The sequence below is a fragment of the Leptidea sinapis genome, chromosome 2 (assembly GCF_905404315.1).
Source record: "Leptidea sinapis chromosome 2, ilLepSina1.1, whole genome shotgun sequence".
Lineage (NCBI taxonomy): Eukaryota > Metazoa > Arthropoda > Insecta > Lepidoptera > Pieridae > Leptidea > Leptidea sinapis.
Window position 1 is genome coordinate 22,247,522 of NC_066266.1, and position 19,589 is coordinate 22,267,110.

Consider the following 19,589-nt stretch of genomic DNA (forward strand, 5'->3'; position numbering starts at 1 on the left):
AAGTCAAAGAAATTACTCAAATTGACAAAGAAGTTACTGGTTCTCCAAGACGCAAGCATAACAGCACAGGAATCCCCGGGGTGGTACAATGTCGAAGTAAATGCCTTGTCACGCCAAAGAAACCTCTTGCCCGAATGGCATCTGACCAGTCGTGGGACTATTTAATCATCAAATACAGCCCATGTAGTGGATTGTTGCGTAACGAGAGAGACTAGACATTCAAGTCCTATTTCACAATGCGATTTGCCAACAATGGAACTTTTGGGTGGCATGGTTGTTCCCCTCGTCAAACTTGATTCCTCTGGTATTGTAGCACTTAAATGAGGCTCAGGGACGTTACTTATACTTGTTCATATATCCGTGATTTCAACTTTTACCAATATCACAAATAATGTTGATTTATCTTCAAATTTCTTTATTAAGCATATGCTAAAAGCAATTTCAATATCACGAGTAAACGCATTAAAACCCCCTATTTGGGATACTAATATTCTTATAAGTCATTTATCTAAATTAAATCGTAATGTTTGAGGTTTCTATGCAAACGGCAATCTTGTTATTATTGTCGTGTGGCAGAAGAGTCCATCTCCCATGATCTCACCTTGCTGCATGTAAGCTTAACTTTATAGATGAAGGTGATTCAGTCTTGCTTTGGCCAGTATTCGGCTCGAAAACTGATAAGGCTGATCACAGACAGTCCGGGTGGAAAATGCTTAAGAATACCAACCAAAAGAACTGCTGTGTATACTTGAGTAGACGTCTGATACAAGTATCACAGGAACGCAGTGAGATAGGTAACTTCCGTCATTTATTTATTTCAACCAATTACAACCATGAGTAGTCCGTGACCAGCTACGAGGACAATAATAGGGGGCTGGGTAAAATCAGCACTTAAGGATGCGGAAATTAATGCCCCACCTGGTTAGAAAACTTCAGCATCAATCAGATTCCGGCCACGGGAAATTGGAAGTACTATCAGAAACAAATCATTTAGTAATAATCAGGAGTCCCTATCCTTTTCTAATTATTTTAATGCTGTCAAATAGTTGATATTTTGATCTTTAATAATTGTATACCAATTAATACATCTACTCTAATTTATTCTCATTTATTTTACTTATATAATCAACACATTATAGCATCATCGTAAAGAGCACCACGAGATAATAAACATATCACTCAATATAGATTCCGGATATTGAAGACGAAACAAATAATAGAGAGTTATAACAAATAATACGATCGAACTTCGATATATCCGGAATCCAGGTAATGTCTACCTGGTATATTGAGTCTTATAGTGAGGGAAAGATTTTGTGCGTCATACCAACTTAACAACCGTAAAAGAAACACTAGGTGGCACTGCACGCACAAACCGGAAGGGAGATAGATGTCGCTAGCATCGAGAACGCTTGAAAAGCAAGGCTTTGACTCAATATGGATGCCGGATATCTTAGAAAGAATAATGGATAAGTTTATTGTTTGTTAAAACTCTCTATTTTTATTGGTTGTATGTAATATCTTCCTTATTACTGTAGGTATTGTCCTTTCTACAAACGTAAAATCGCACGAGGAATACTTTAATAAAGGATTTTTGTTTTGCATACATAAGTTCACACACACTTTTTTATATACATTACTTTATATATTAGGTTTTTCCTATGTGGACCCCAAACACAAAGTTTCACTTTGGTATGCCAACACGTCCGCGCGCCCACAGAAGCCACCTGCTAAGCTGTTTTGGCGCCAAACCCGACGTCAAGGTTTCATTATGCAGTTTATGTTACGGGTTGCTAGATAAACAAGCTTGGTTATTGTAAACAAAAATCGTGATTTATGAAAGCTTCGTGCTGCGATATCGCCGTTCTGTCAGAGTTGTACAAGAAATTGTGACTATTTTGCTAAACGCAAAATTAAAATATTGCAATTGAATTATTTGTACTGTTTTTACTATAGTGGACCGATTATAATATGATATCTTTTAAAATATAATTTTTTCTTAAAGGAAAATTTCTCGAAATAATTTTCCCATTGTATGCTAAACAAAAATGGTGGCAGCCAGCTAAAGTCAAATAAATACTAATATATTCTATCTTACAAAGCGTTGCGCTTTGTTTTATGGCTCTTAGAACCAAGAGCAATTAGTAAGAAAACAAATTCTCTCTGGTGTTTTTGTTTAGGGATAGTTAGACATTGGCAGATTTTGAAGGCTGTCTTGCCGTGTCCACGGGGAGACGGTAGCATAGGACCATATAAACACTTGCCATGTACGCTAATACACCTGTGAACTAGAGCATATCGGAGGTTAAGTGGAGAAAACACAACTTCATATCAAAGCCTTTAATATTTGATATATTGGTACTAATATAACCTCACCAGTGTCATAATCTACCTACATAAATATTTACAATTATACCAACACACTAAATATTAATTACAAATTTAACATCATACAATAACATAAAAGACCGTACAAACATGTATTTTTTACAAATGGCAGTGCCAATTTTTTTAGCCAATTACACATTTTTGAGCTGGCAATAAAATAAAACTAAAAGCAAACTATGAGGACGTTTCCACATTTTCACGTAAATAGTAACGACATAATTTATTGTAAATTAATTTACTTAAGCAAAATTTATTTTTGAAGTATGTAGTTGTTGGATTTTTAAATTATAATGTTTTAGACTTACAAACTACAATTTATTATATAAATAAGCCTCTATGGATTTCGGTTAATTTTTTTTTCTTTTGTATGGAGCATGGTCAAAGAAGTATAATGTTTGAAAAAAGTCACATTTCAACAAACTAAGGAGTGACCCGTAAACTATTAACAACTAGAATATTTCTGAACTAATTACTAATAACATTATAAAATCGTTAATTCTAACTTAACAATTGCTTTTTTAAATGGAGAAAATACATGATAACTCTATAATTAACTTATACTTAATAATAAGTGTGAAGTGTATGTTTGTAATTTGAAAATGACTGCATTTTACATAATGGCAATTTTTTTGGGACTTTCACTGTCATATAACATAGATTGACATAACTTGGCTTCGTATCTGATGCCCATTGCCAAACCTTTTCAATGTCTTTTCCACACATGTTGGAATTCTTTTTAAGTATGGCAAACCCTAAATTTCATATAAATCCAATTTTAAAAAATCATATTAAAAATAATGACAATATGACTGCATGTTTCATACAATCGAGCGAATCCTAGAGAGTTATCTGAATGTATGATTTTATTTTAAATAGAACTAATTGAAAATGTTATTAAGGACTTGGGTAATAAACAATACCAAACTTTGATAATGAGGATATCATCACTAGGTCATTTCATGTAATAGTTATTTATGCAACTGTTGTGTTTATGACACGAAGCGAAGCCGAGTGTGATAATAGTATCACATGAGTGTACCTAATTATCAACAGTTGCATACAAGACTTTATCTACACCCAGAATTTGAATCCTCTAAAAGATTCTGAAATAGTTAGCTCACTGCTAACATTAAAACAGCCAGTCTTAGTAGTAACCTAATATCATCCATTACTGATTATATACAAATAAATAAGTACCTATTAATGAAAGAATTATTTATTTTAGTACTAATTTACATTTTGTATTCTAATGACCTACTTTTTTTTAACGGCGCACGACGTTCTGGTAGTGTGGAACGCGCGTAAAATAAAATGTTCTTTTTTTGAAATTCATACAGATACCACACATCGAGCAATAAGAATGTGGCTGTCTGTTGAAACTATTTGAGCATGAAGGGTTCGAAAAAAAAAGAACAAAGGAGTGTTGTTATGAAATTCAGTACAACATTACAACACTCGTTTGGATGATGTAATGGTTATTAGGACATTGGGGGTTTTAATGTTGGCAATAAGTTAACTGTTTCAGTATCTTTAATAGAGGATTTAAAGCATAGGTGTAGATAAAATATATTATCTAATTTTAAATAATGTAATGCAATTTCATCTTTGTTATGAGGCCCATTAAGTTTATTGCGCCCATTTTGGGGCTGCATTTATTTTAGAATAGGCCCAATAGAAAAGATATACACCATCCAACACGAAACAAATATAAATGAATTTGAATGTAGATTAGATATTTATATCATTCTAGGTGGCAGTCATGTTAAATAAACAAATTCACACACGCATAATATAAACAATTTGTTATAAAACCCTCAATTTTGTAACCAAAATTTATGAACGATGCGTGACTAGAATCCGCCTTGATAGAGAGGGAGAGAGAGAGTGGGCAAGATTGAGCAACAGCCTGAGAGCTCAGTTGGTAAGACCCACGGAACAGAAAAAACTAGTGGAAGTAGCATGTGGGCGTTACCCTGTCGCCACTATTGTGTACAAATGTACCTACTCGAGGCTCAAGTGAGACCAAGTGAGTCGTTTGTTGTCAAGTGAAGCATAATTATCTTTTAAAAAAATACAAATATGCTTTATTGAGTCATTTTTGACTGTAGAAATCATAGGCGCAATAAAATTATGTCCAACAATGGGATTTCCTATCATCGGTTATCATATAATTCCGATTTAAATACAATTAATATTTTTTATGTGTTGTGCAAAATATACAATAAAAAATGAACCATAGTCCATAACATTAAGTCGTATGGTTCTTTTATCTTTACGTTTAATCGTTTTGACTTATGTTAGAATAATTAATGTAAACAATAAAAATATTTTGCTACTGAATATGTGCATGCATGTACATATCGATATAATTTTATCGAAATAAATTTTACCTTGATAGATTGTATTCAAGTATTGCTCTTTTCCAAAATGTTATAATAAGATTATGGCAATTGTGTACAAGAGAGACTACGATGAATTCAAATATATAGTTTTTTCTCGTAGGTACAACTAATTATTATTTAACAAAAATGTGTAAGATTCCAGTTAAACTGAAAAGGCGTTAATTTTAATTATATATTATTAAAATATAGAAAAACAATTTTTTATTATTTAGGAAATTATCTTTCCGCACGCGCATTACGTATGGAAGTAGTACGGTTTATAAAATCTTATCTCTTACTGGCCCCTGGGTTTATACAGAATAACGATGAATACTTATAAAAAAAAAACTATGTTTTATTCTTTGTATTGTTCTTTCTTGTATTGCTTCCCAGGTAAATCTTATATTGATATGTTAATTTTCCAAGACTATTCGTGTACGCTTTTTTTAATTGAGCTAAATATTATCTATCCTTTTAAATAAAACTATACCTTAGATAACATATTGGCCAATTATTATTGTAGCTTACGACGTACTTTACCGGTAATATACTTTATCAACCGCGATTGCATCATTTCTAGTTCTCTCTAACTTATCGATATGTTTATTCATTTTCGTACAACACTAGGTATTTGACAGAAGTCAAATCTATGGTTACAGAGTTCCTATTACTTCAAGTTTTTATATTGCAATCTAAAAAAAAAATTCTGCTGTTGCCAATATCACATAAAGAATATGAGATTAGCGTAATCGTATTAAGTTTGAAATTGATGTAAATAAATTTGTAGTTATGTCTTATTGTGAATTTAGGCCTATCATAAAGCAGGAATTAAGTGTGTGTATTATATATTTAATAGATAAATGTGTGAGTTTGGCGATATCGGTTCCCATAGTAAAATGACTAACTACTAGTAGAGGTCGCGTATTCGAGTCACGCATCGTTCATAAATTTTGGTTACAAATTTAACACGCATAATATATTCTAAGCTACACTCCACATAATATGTAATATAGCCTCACATAGGTATGCTTCATCGTTAGTTTGTGAAATATAAAAAAAACAAATTCTTTTTTTATTATATGAGATTGAAGTATTTCGTACTTGAAGTAATTAATTTACTAACAATTAATCAAACAAAATAATCAAACTACATTATTTCAAAACTTACATCTATGATGTATATGATAAAATAATATTAATACAACTATGCCTGTTATATTAATTATTCATAAGAAATTAAATAACTGCTTATGGTTGTATATTACCTATGGTATTTATTGCAAACACATCTTAACTTCCAGTCTGCTCACATTGCCATATGGCAACGGCACGAGACCACCGTTTAGTACACCGTTATAAAGTTAGCACATAAGACGTTAATATGTTCTATTCTGTATCTAAACCTCAATTTAATTCCACATTTTCACAGCTATCTAAATGTATAAATGATCTATGTATTATACTAATATATATAATTATTACTGACTAAAATGTTCAGATTTCTAAATATTAAATTTTAATATTACTTATTAACAAAAGTCTATCAGTCGGTTATTAAAAGAAAACAAACCAAGCAAATGAGACTTGAAATTACAAAGGCTCTAGCGTGTTAACAATTTGTTTAAAATTAATTACATTTTAAGAATTAGATTATGAAAGGAGGCAAATAATATCTATTCGAACAATATATTCTTGAACTTACATATTCTTAGTATATCTACCAACCTTTTTACAAATACTGCAGTACCTAAGTAATCAATAATTAATATAATATATAAGTAATCAACTTATGTAAACCTCAATATCCTTAACATCCAGAAAAAAAATATAGTATTTCACTCAATTTACAATGTCAGGCATCTATGTTCTTTTAATATTTTCATCTGTTATGGTATGGTGAGGTCAGATGGTGCAAAAGGCAAACAGACTGGCAGCCATGAGATGGGAAAAGAAACAGAGATAGACTATTCAAATGATGGCGAGATGACATAAATCCTGTACATGGGACTCTCTATTCAAACGCTACAGCAGATACGGGTGTACAAAGCGAGCTGAGAAACACCTCTAACAATGGGCAAACAGAAAATCAATAAATAATATTCAAAACAGAAATTTGAATAATTATTCCTAGTTAATTACATTAATTAATAAAGTAGCAATATACATACTTTGAATATTTTTTTTATTTTACTGATATGAGTTTTAATTTACCCAAACATCAACAATAAAATGACAACTTTCCTCAAAGTTTGACATTTGCATAATTATAGCGCATGGTCTTCGTGTACATTCTTATAAAACTGTTTTGATCATTGATAAAAGATGTGAATTGATTCACACATCTAACATCAATCAAGTTACTCACTTGTGCATTATTAAAACTTATCCAATATTACTGTACAGTATTTGTTACTTTTTACTTTATTTAATCTTTATTAAGTAACATCAAAATTCAAAATCAATAATGATATGATACTATCACACATAAAGCTGATAGAAAATTAAGGAATACATGTTTTAAAGAGACGTCAGAATTATTATAGTCAGAATATATAATTAATTTATAATTTAGTAAAATATAAGAGTAATGAATGTAGAGGAAGCACATGAGGTTTGTAAGGATAGAAGCAAGTGGCATTCTATTGTCTCTGCCTACCCCGACGGAACATGGCGTGAGTGTATGTATGTATGTAAAATATAATTGTTAAATTAAAGAATGTGATTTCAATTTATTTTCATTATTAAAGCCTTTTACATTGCTCTTTAACATCATTAAAACTATTTTAATTATAGTTTATGCTAACAATATAAACATTTAACGTCTTCCTATAGTACTACATGTCCTCAATTAAAACATACTTTGTTTATCATAACTTACAAATTGTTTCTTCCAACAATCCCATTTCTCTTTTTCACTTCTTCACAATTTCTTTGAAAATTAATTGATGCTTGTAAATATTTAAATTCAGAAAACACATTTGTCTTCTAATGCACATGATTACAACACACTAATTTCGTTACCTGTGTCAGAACAGCACAAACACTGTATTTACACTCAAATTACATACAACACTTGGTTACAATTTTAACACTAATATATTGCAATCACTTTCTTGTTCTATAACTTCATACTCAAAATCTTTCTTCTTCGTATTTAGATTAGATGTCTTTATCATTGGTTTCGGTTTCATCTTAACAACTTTTGACTTATGAATAATTTTTTTATTTTGAATCGGTTTTGTTTTAATTATTTTCGGTTTCTTCTCCATACTATTTAATTTTGCTTTTTTACTTTTAATCACTTCTGGTGTTTTCTCTACTTTGGCATCTTCAACTATATTCATAAACTCCTCATCCAACTTATTTAATAATATTATTTCCCTGCCCACTTTCTGCATATTGATTTCTTTTGATCTATTCATATCCATAGCTTTCATAGGTTGTTTGTTTTCTGTAGGAGTGCTCTTAGGTTTTTTATATATAGGTGTGCCTTTAGGTTTATTTAAAGGTGTGCTCTTAAATTTGTCAGTAGGTGTGCCTTTAGAGTTGTCTGTAGGTGTGCCCTTAGATTTGTCTGTAGGTGTGCTCTTAGGTTTTGCTATAGGTGTTCTTTTAAGTTTTTCTATGGGTGTTCCTTTAGGTTTTTCTATGGGTGCACCACTAGGTTTATCTATAGGTGTGCCTCCAGCTTTATCTATAGGTGTTCCTTTAGGTTTTTCTATGGGTGAGCCTTTAGGTTTGTCTATAGGTGTTCCTTTAGGTTTTTCTATGGGTGTGCCTCTAGGTTTATCTATAGGTGTTCCTTTAGGTTTTTCTATAGGTGTACCCCCAGATTTATCTATTGTTGTGCTTTTAGGTTTTTCTAAAGTCGTGAATTTAGGTTTTTCTAAAGGTGTACCTCTAGGTTTATCTATAAGAGTTCCTTTAGTTATTTCTATAGGTGTGCCTCTAGGTTCAACTATGGACTTTCCTTTAGGTTTTTCTATAGATGTTCTTTTAGACATGTGCTTTACTGGAGAAGCCACTGGTGGTTGCTCTTTGATTTTTATATTATCATATAACGATTGAGGCAAGGCAGTTCCTACGACTGTTGCTACAAATTGATCATGTTTAGTCACTTTATCAGTAATTTGAAGATTGCTCCTTAACTTTTCTGGAGACCTATTATAAGGTTTAAATTGGCCGATTTTCGTTTTAAGAGTTTCTTTCTTTGGCTTTTTCGATTCAAAATTTTTTATGACAAAATCCTTGTAGGTATCATTAAAAGTTATTGATGGTTCTGTCCATTTATTTTTCTGTTTTTCCTTATCTTTTGGTGTTCCATTAGAAACTGCAGCAGGTTCGGATGGATCTTTTGGATGTGCAGCAGGACTTACTTCATAGAGACTCTCATTTTTAATTGAACCAATTTCCATGAGAGGATTCTCAAAAATTTTTTCACTCAATGAGAATGAATTAACAATTTTTGGTGAGAGACTTTCATCTTCTGAACACTTTAAACGTTTTACAATTTTCTGGGGCTCTTTCATGGCTGCTCTTTTAGTAGTTTTCTTTGTACCTTCCAGTTCTTCTGTTATTTGAGAGTCTGTCATTGACTTTTTAACAACTGGCATAGGGCTTGGAATGTCATCATGATCTTCATCATAACACGATAGAACCGTCATCATTTCTAATGCCTGACAAGTAAGAACTTTAAGCCCATCTATATTAATCTTAGCAGCATCCAGTATAATACTTTCCATGAGCTTTTTGAAATGTAAATACAGATCATCATCGATTCCAGATGCGTGTGATAGGGAAAGTATGTTAGTTATTGAATACTTTCTAAATTTACTAGACAATTTGTATTCAACAGTGCAATGCTTATGGTGCGTTTTGTAGAAATGCACTTGTATACCTTTTGTAAAGGCTTGGGCCAAAATAAGAGAGGGACATAAATATATCACCTTACTCTTGTTTATGTTTATATTTGAATAATTACAGTGGAAGTAAGTCTTGCTATTCACATCTGTTTGTATAGAGTACTTATTACAGGTTTCTTGTTCCATTGCAGTTTTCCAGTCTATGAATTCTGTAATAGATCATAACTTCTATTATTACATGACAATATGAGAAACATATAAGTTTTTAGCGTTGATGGATGTTGTATGATTAATGCCTATATTCTCCTTGCAACATTACCATAAGAGTAAAGCAAGCTAAGAAAAAAAAGAGGGAAGTCCAATTGATTATTTGGTGTAATTGAGTTGTTCTCAACTAACATAAGGTAGGGGAAGCAATTGGATATGTAGTTTGTTGGAAATTGGTGGCAACACGGAAAACAGTGACCTGGTTGATGGTGTACATGAAAATCAGTGAATAATGTCTCTATAAATATTTAAATGAATATTAAGAAAAATTCAGAGGAAAACAGTCAATACATACGTGAAGAAAAGTATTCTTCAGAAGTCCATTTGTAAAGGTGGTCCTTTATTATCTAAATAACCAATTAAATGTTGTTATCTTTACTATTCTACTTGCTTAACACATTGAAGAAATGTGTCAGGACAGAATGTCAAAACTAAAATCAATACCTGTAATGGCCGTTCCCAATATTCAGTCTAGCTCTGTTGGTGGTCTACTTGAGATAAAAATCGTAACTATCGTTGACTTTTCTGTCCCAATAAACTTAACGACGGTAACTCACCTTATCCATACACACTGTCTGTCAATGAGAAAATGTACTGCATACCAACGAAATTTGATTTGGAAATTGCAACTTACACATCCCAATATAAGGCGATAAGAATGACTTATTAGGTATATTTAGACAGTTTCATATTACTGACAGGAGAAGGTAATAATCTCTATCTGTAGATAGTATATTGGGAATGGCCGTATGAGAAGTCCAGATGGCAATAATAATGCTCAAAGACAAGAAATCCACATAATTTGGCCTGACTACATAATAAATCCTAATGCAGTCACCACAAAAATAAATAACAACTTTGTCCAATGCGATTGTCGAAGTACATTCTCTGCAAATATGGAAGTTGTCTAGTGTAACAATGATGCAGGAAGAAAAGAAAAACCTTCACAAGGTATCTTCTTACAGACCAATATTAGTCACTTGAATCTTTCTTTTATCATTTTCATCTTGTCAACTCTCTAATCCATAGTCTTTCTGGTACTCCAAAATAATAAAATAATACATAAAAGTCTTGCCACTCTGATGATTTGTAACAGTCAACAACAGCCCTTGCAGTCACCAACTACACAAATTGTTTCTATTAGCTCTGATGTGCAAAGACTTGACAACGGATCCTTGATAATGCTTCCACAGGAAAGCAACTGATAGCATCTCTTAGTTATCATACTTCTATAAGACTGAAAGATATACTTTAACAATTCATTACAAATGAAGTTGATTCCTTTAAGCCATCTTTAAAAGACATTTACTGTCTTCTTTTTGATGTCATTTCTAATATACTACATACTACTACCTCTTTGGAAACATGGCGCTCTGAGAGAGAAGCGGTGCAAGAAACTCTCCCATCATATCTTTTTTTGCGCTCTTTTTAATGAAATATACAATATTGTACTGCCATACTCCAATTCTGCATGTTAATATAAATTAATAAATAAATATACTTGTATACTTTAAGTTGCAGAATAAATGATTTTTCTTTCTTTCATAAAAATATTGATATATCATATACCACATATACCAAAAAAAAAATTGATAAAAATAACTATTATTTGTCATTTCTTTGCCACACAATCCTTCTTTTTCATAGCCATACCTCTCTGTCATTAATTGTACTTCATTAAGTATATGTGGAACAGTCAAAAATCCATATCATGCTACCCCAGGAAATGTTACAATATTTAGAGTTAAATATCCACTAATTGAAAATTATTAGGACTTTAGTGAAAAAGGAGTACAACAGTATGGGTCACCTGATGTTAAGTGGTCACCTCCACTCACATTCTCTTGCCTTTAAGGAAGTACCCATGTCATATCGTCCCGGAAACAACAACAAGGATGCTCATTCCACAGGTTGGTTGTATGTGGAAGTATAAAAAAAAGTTGAATGGCTGTAACCTAACCGACATCCTGTGCAAAGGGCCCTCCCACTGGGTGTGATAAGCTAACCATAAAAGTCACATTTTCACTGTATAAATTAAAGAGGATTAAGTATCTCACCTGCTGAAGATGGGAAGTAAAATGTCTCCAGACCATTACCATGTATCTTCAACGTATGATTATCAAAAGTTGGTATATCGTTAAATGTTGCATCACATGCTGTACACACAAATGTCGGAGGATTATTGGACTCTGTACAGTTGTGATACTCATCACTTCTGAAAGGCTTGTCACATATACAGCACTCTTCAATTTTTATTGGCAGGTGGGGTTTAGCACTGAAAATATATAATGCAAATAAAATAATCATCAAGTCATAGTTAAGCAATAAGTACCACAAATTATTCTGAGTATCAGAACTACAAAAAATTTTTACAGCTGATTATTTTCCATCCCTTACAATAACAAAAGAGGTTTTATACATTTGAGAATATGACTTGCACAGTTATGAAGTATTGTTGTGCATAGAAAAGTTCATTCCAAATTAAAATTTAAGACACAGTCGGACTTTAACAAAAATTGTACTTGTTTGAACGAGTATTCTCTTTAATATAAAAATTGAGATTGATCCAACATCCATGTGGATTAGTATTATTAAATATTACCTTAATGCTATTTTTAATAATAAAAACAATTTGACCTTATCAAATTATTTAGTTGTGTACCTACTTAGGTTGGATTTAGATCATTGACCCAACCAACCATCTTGTTTGCTTGCTTTGATCTGCGTTAACTCCCAGACAAAATTACCTACTATAAATTTTTATAATCGAGATATCTCAAGACATTTTTATAATCAAATGATTTCATTAGTATATCTCATAGTCACCCACCACTACAATTTAGGCTCACAGTGGTAGACATAACAAATTCCTTGATTAATTGGCATATTTAGCAGAATTTTTGCTGCAGTGGCATAAAATGCAAGAACCACTTGTTTATTAGTTTCACAGTAAATTAGTGTTGAAGGTACATTTATTAAACTATATTATGTTAAATTTTATATTAAACTTACTTTTTACCACTCTTAGTACGCGTATGGTATGCTTGGATATGCTTAGCAGCCATAAGGGTACTTTTGTAGCTCACATTACATTCAGGACACTGATATCTTATTATGTTCTGCTTCATGACCTTCCTGTTCATTTTTTTTTTGCTTTGTATATCGCCAACAATCTCTTCTCTTGCATTCATGATTATATTACACGACATATATTTGCAGTGGCGTATATAGGCCTTTTCGTTGTTAAATTTAAGATCGCATTTTTTACAATACGTGTTCTTACCCATTTGTTGCTGAAATGGAATTTTAAATAATAACTATATGATTGAATACAAATCGAAAGTAATAATAAATAGAATAATATTATGTAGGTATAAACCGGGCGTCTTCCGTATGCGATGCGGTTTTTTTTAAATGTCATATTGATTTTGACATTATTGACGTGTTAATTTTTTTTTATTTAGAGCATTGGTAATGAGACCATCAGCTCAACATAAATTCTAAAAATTACAAGAAAATAAATAAACTATTTCTCAATAAACCCGATTACAAGAAGCTCGGTTGGTTTTGGTCAAAAAATTTGAGTCGGTCAGAACTCGATTTCATGACATTTATAAGGTCAATATGACCATGCTGAGCGCTCCTTCAAGAATATGTTATGATATTTTTCGCAAATGATAAAAACTATAAAAATATCGTTTATAGTTTTCGCAAGGTAATATGGCTTAGCGAATTGGCTGGCGTATTTTGTGATAGGTCTTGAAGGCCACTGCAAGCGTTTAGACAATCTATAGACTTATGTTACATTATCAATATTATGATATCGATGTTAATAACTTTAAATTTAGGTCGCTGTGGGAGGCAACCCAAAATGTGACGATAACAAAACCATCCAGATCTTAAATCAAAGATATTTTTCTTTAAGTAATATCAATTATTGCGCAGGACGGAGGTAGAAGCGCCACCATATTACTAGGAAATCATCGTAGTTTCAAAATTTCTCACTTAGTTTAATTAAAACTTGTGTATGTTTAGGCATATAAGATTCAAAAAGGGCTTACAAAATATAAACACAGTTATTAGTGCATTAATTAAATATAACACATAAAAGAAGCTTTTGTGAGAATCGGTCTCAATATTACCGGGCCTGTCTCACTCCCGATCGAAATTTCAAGTACGCGCGGCTGCCATGCCAGCATGGGACAAGTGCTCATTAGCGAGCAGTGAACGCGCGAGCACGTCATTTTCTAGACCGATCCTACTGATCTTTTAAAAATTAAGGATCTAAGAGGACGTCTACGCTCGTATGTACCGACCTACCAAATCAAATAAAGTACCTATGTTGTGGTCACCAACGCATGCATTACTATCTGCAATATAGGTTGCTAATGTAGGTTGGACAACGACAGAATATTGATTTAAAAGGAATAAAGGCATAAAAGGCATTTATTTTCTCAAAATCTTTTTTGATGTCATTTCTAATATACTAAATACTATATATGCTTCGGAAACAAATGGCGCTCTGAGAGAGAAGAAGCGACGCAAGATACTCACCCAGCATTCTTTTTTTCTGCTTTTTTCAATAAAAATATACAATATTGTACAGTCATTTCTATCGCTATAAAATAATCACAATCTAGTCCCAGGCTCATTTAGATATTTAGCTGTGGAGTAATAGAATTTGCGACAGAGCCATTTTTTTATAAAACATTTAAATTTATTTATAGATAATGCCTGAAAAGTGGCTGGGACTTTATTATAGAAGTGTATACATTTACCTTTAAAGCTATTTTGTAATTAGTCACAAGCAATCCCTTATTTCTAGTATTATAATAATGAAAGTCATTATTAAGAGCAAAAATGTGACGATTTTTGTGAACGTATATTAAATTTTCTGGTAATGAACAGTCATAATATTTATTTCTTTAAATCTTTCTTTGAGAGACTGTCTATAACCAAGCTGATATAGCACGAACAGCTCTCTTTTGCAGAGCAAACACTATATCAATGTCAGCAGCATGACCCCATAGTAAAATACCGTACGATTTAAAATTGCGATTACTAACCTACTTATATTATTGAATAAACTGAGCTATTTTTATATGACAACCTTTTACTAGGTAGGTAGAGTTTTAGGCAAAGAAAAAGACAACCTTTACTTCGTCAGAAGAGGTAAGAGTCACGCGATAGAAGGAGAGGCAACTTCTAGGTGAACAAAAGTGTAGGTTAATAGTGCTGTGCGATCTGAATTATACCTTATTGTATGACCGCAAGAGTTCCTATTTCTTTAATTGATTTTTTGGAGTCAGTCTTCTATACTTGTACTATTACATATTCTTTGATATTACCAACAAATGGTACGATGTGTAATGAAATCATGTTTCAAAAGATATATTTTATTATTGGATCTTCTGTCTCGAGCGGTGCCCCACTTTCGAAATCCAAACATTGCTTTGGACAGTAGTTTTCAAATACAATATTTTTATTCAAAGTCATTACCAAATCTGACAAATTAAAATGTATTAGAACTATATTGTCATCCCCATTTTGTGAACTTTTCCATCTCTATTTGTTTCTCAAGGTTATCTAATATATGACATTGATTTATTTTGTTATTTTCGCCAACGTTGTTTTGTCTACATCTTTGGTAATTACAGTTTAATATTTAAAAATGATATGTTTTAATGAGAGAACATAATATTTTTCTATAGATTTTTTTTATTAAGATTTGGGGTTGAATAGCACTTAAATATCTATTATGCCCCATGCTTGCGCTAGCGCTCCTGTCCTTAACTCCCGAGATATGGAAATCTAGGCTACTAGCTGGGGAACGTGTGCCCTTACTTTGCCGAAGTTTAAATAACATCCTGAAGATCTATTACTTTTAAGACGGCAGGGCACGTCCCCTGCGTTGAGATAAAGCACATTAATACACCCCTATCTGATCCTGGCAATGGAATGCCACTAGGATGTGTTTGGAGTTTTCAGTGGCTTAACAGCAGAATCTGCACAGGTTCGATCTACTGAGATCCATTCGGGTTAGGTGCCTATTCAGCTTACAATGACCGGAGAGCAACCCCGTGAGGGCTCTCAGTTGTCTCATGTCCATTGAGCATTGCTTGACACGCTTACGTTGGTTATTGCCCAGGAACAGCTGAGCTTATCGACAGCCTGCTAGCGAGGACAAGTAGGTACTGCCTGCTTTCAGCATTTATTGATTCCTTATGAAATCGCGGATTAGAGATCCTCCTACACCACATAATACGGGTATGTAGAGTAGATCTGGCATAAGGAGTCATGGGGTAAATAAAACGTTATTTCTCTCCCCAAAGCTGGAAATAAGGACGCTTCGTCCCCCAAGTCATATAGACCTTAAAACATAATAACATTGGAGAAGGCAGTGGACAACCATATACGGAACACTCTTAGAATGAGTCCTCTAAATCCCAGCCAGCATGCGTACCGTGCTAGCAGGAAGACGGACATGGCACGTACAGAAAAATAATAACAGGAGAAATAAGTGTTTCCAATTGATGACCGTTCCCATTTCTTTAGTTTTTATTATTCTTTGGGTGCTTGTTATCTCTACCTAGTGACTTCCCCTGGTTTTCATTTCTTTTGAAGTTCTTGGTACAATAATTTCTTGATATGGAAATATGGAAATTTCGGAATAACATTTATACAAAACCTAAAGCTCCACTCTCAATCCTTATAAGCAATTTCCAGAAAGATCTCAACAACGATTTTTTTAAACTTGTAACATTTGAAAAAGAGAAATTTACTAAATGAAAGTACTAACTCCGAAAACTGTAATCCAATATTTATAACTTTCCAGATGAAAACTCCGCTTAAAACTTGCGCAACCCACAATTTCACCATAGTAATTATTTAAACATATTATGTCAATATGAAATGATAAAATTCAGGCACTCTGGATTCATTAATGTACAATAACCCGACGGGAAAAGATTATATTTTATGTCAATTTTATCAATAAAGTATGCATGAATTAACTGACAATTTCGCTGCTTGTACACGAACAATGCAAGTGTGATAATTGTTTCAACCAATAGAACGTCGTTGGTATTAACAATTATAGTCTACTATAAATCTGAAATTTGTTACTACTATATTGATAACACTATTCATTTTAATTCAATTCAGTGAATGAATGGTACATATTGGTCCTACAGGTTTGGAATTGGGAATTTCATTATTGATTAATTTCAATTATTAAGTTTAGATATATACAAAAATCTAAATATATAATATTTGCTTTCTCTTTTCCCTGATTCTCGTGCTATATAGTACTAGTAGTATTAAAAAAAATGAAAACTTACCGATCTTACTCTTCTTCGCACAGTTGGCATTGATGTGCTTCCAGGCAAAACGGATTTTCCGAAAACCTAAAATGTAAGTTTAAAGTATTATTTATGACCATTCCAGCCCTCCAAAAAGCTTATTTCAAAATAACTTATTTTTTTAACCTTCGCATAGAAAGTGCAAAAATAAACAAGTACAGTATTTACCGCAGAAGAGATTATATTATCTATATTGGATATTTGAAACCCTTACGTATTAAGACATTAAATAAGATAAAATGGTTGAGGCGTTACAGTTGAGATGTATATGCGTATCATTCAAGGATGGTTCCAACTTTTGTGTCTTCTATATTCGTTTATTCGCATATAATACGAAGTTCAAATGCATTCCATATATGATTGGACTGATAGTCACAGTCAAAAGGAAGGCTCCCATAATATACTTTACAGATTGAACACATTAGTGTCAAGAACCAACGACCAACAAAGCCTCTACTGATATATATGACAGTGGTCCTGGAACAGATTTTACCGCAGAAGGGTACCGACAGTGCCAGAGTCGGAGAATTGCCAAGGACAAACGCAATTTTCAAGGATCATTTTTCCACGTAGTACCTAGTAATTTTTTTCTGAAATTTGTATAATATCATAAGATTATGTTACTGATTGTGTTAAAATTTAACAGAACTGTGATTCATATATCCGCCAGAGGAATTATATTTTATAAAAGATGTATATGAGAAAATATTTATTTTCCGATATCGAAATTTTATTACGAACTTGAGGTTCATTCTGCTAAGTAGCGCGTTCGATTAATTTTGAGTGTTTTGTAGATATTGCATAATTGATATAAAAATTATACTTGTGTGGTATTTTTTCAATTGATTTAATAATTTCTATTTTGTGAATAAGAATAACATTATATGATTACTTGCACGATGGCATAATTTAGAGTTACAGAGCGTATATAGCCTCCTAAAACTATGTATTTTAATATTTTTATTGCAATATTGCGAGCATATATCAAATGTTAAACCACAAATAAAATATGTATGTTGATATTCATTATCGTGAACTGACGTCATCTGCTTCTTTCGCTATTTTTCCGTACTCAGGTAGACGTGGGCCTACCTAGCTACAAAGTATTTATGTTAGCATCTACAAACTACAATCCAAATAGGTTTTTTATAATAGGATCGATATTAATTCCCAGAGAGTTGGGAATCTTTACCCAAGTCTCTACCTAGCTACAACGTGTTTAATACGTGCACTGATCCTGGCGCTCTAGTATAAAGTTAAACTACTGTTTTATTAGTTTGGTTTATATGCAGTGTCGCTTTCATAAATATTAAGTATTTCCAAATAGAACACTCATTCTATCGCGTATAGATATCGATTACTAGGGGTTAACATGGCTTTTGTTTTTCTGGATAACAGTTAATATAAACTGTTATAACTTTTAACTAAGCGATAGCATCGCAGTTACCGTTGCACGTGCGCTAAAAAATATTCGAGTTATTATCTTGCTGTTATATGTTATTGCATATTTGATAAGTTTGTGTTAAAATAAAATACTTTTTAAATTCCTTAAAATAGATGAAAATGATATCGATATAGTATCTGGAATAGTAGTTTATTAGTAGAATAGTAATCATGAAAGTGACGTTTCAGCGTCATAGTTTATATAAAATATAACTTTTTAACTATGGTAAAAAAATAAATCTAATACAAAAGTACGAATAACTATTAATTTTTATTATATATCCATATAAATCGAATGACAACTACAAGTTAGTACCTAAAACAGTTACATCTTTGTAATTTAATAATATACATGCACTAGGCGTTTAAAAAATAACAATATTATTCATTTTCGTACAAGAAATTAAAATGGAAACAAAAAAATATTGCACACTGTAAATTGTACAAAGGACTCTTGAGCCTGGTGTCATGTTGATTCGCACGAGTTGTACTATATATTTTCAGCGATTTATTACGCAATCTGTAGGAATTTTATAAAGTTTAATCTGTTCATGTTTGCATAAATTTATGGACACTACAGTTAAAAAATCGTGATATTATTCAACTACTATTCTTATTAAATGTAGACAGTACTAGTTCAGTCCGTGTAAATATTTACTGTGGCAATAATTAAAAATTACAATATTTACTAAAACTAACAAATTAATGATAATCTTTGATCCGTCTAATATACTTTATTATGATTTAAAAAAACAAGGAATGCAAAATAATTATTTGTAGGTACATAAACATTTCATTTATTGTATGCAACGTATTTAGATCTAATCTGTTCGGTTATTTTTTAAATTATGGATTACCCTACATAATTGTAAATGCATACGTGCAAG

General features: G+C 32.1%; 1 protein-coding gene across 1 annotated transcript; it reads right to left on the reverse strand.

The window, feature by feature from the left end:
* Positions 1–2,325: 2,325 nt before the first annotated feature.
* On the reverse strand, positions 2,326–9,837 carry LOC126977944 (titin). The gene has a single exon (XM_050826648.1). It carries the CDS (start codon positions 9,815–9,817, stop codon positions 7,847–7,849), a length of 1,971 nt encoding a protein of 656 aa, XP_050682605.1. The 5' UTR covers positions 9,818–9,837; the 3' UTR covers positions 2,326–7,846.
* Between the last annotated feature and the right edge of the window lie 9,752 nt (positions 9,838–19,589).

Bases quoted from the DNA above. Each gene is read 5' to 3' on its own strand.
- LOC126977944 (XM_050826648.1), bottom strand. From the start codon at position 9,817: ATGGAACAAGAAACCTGTAATAAGTACTCTATACAAACAGATGTGAAT.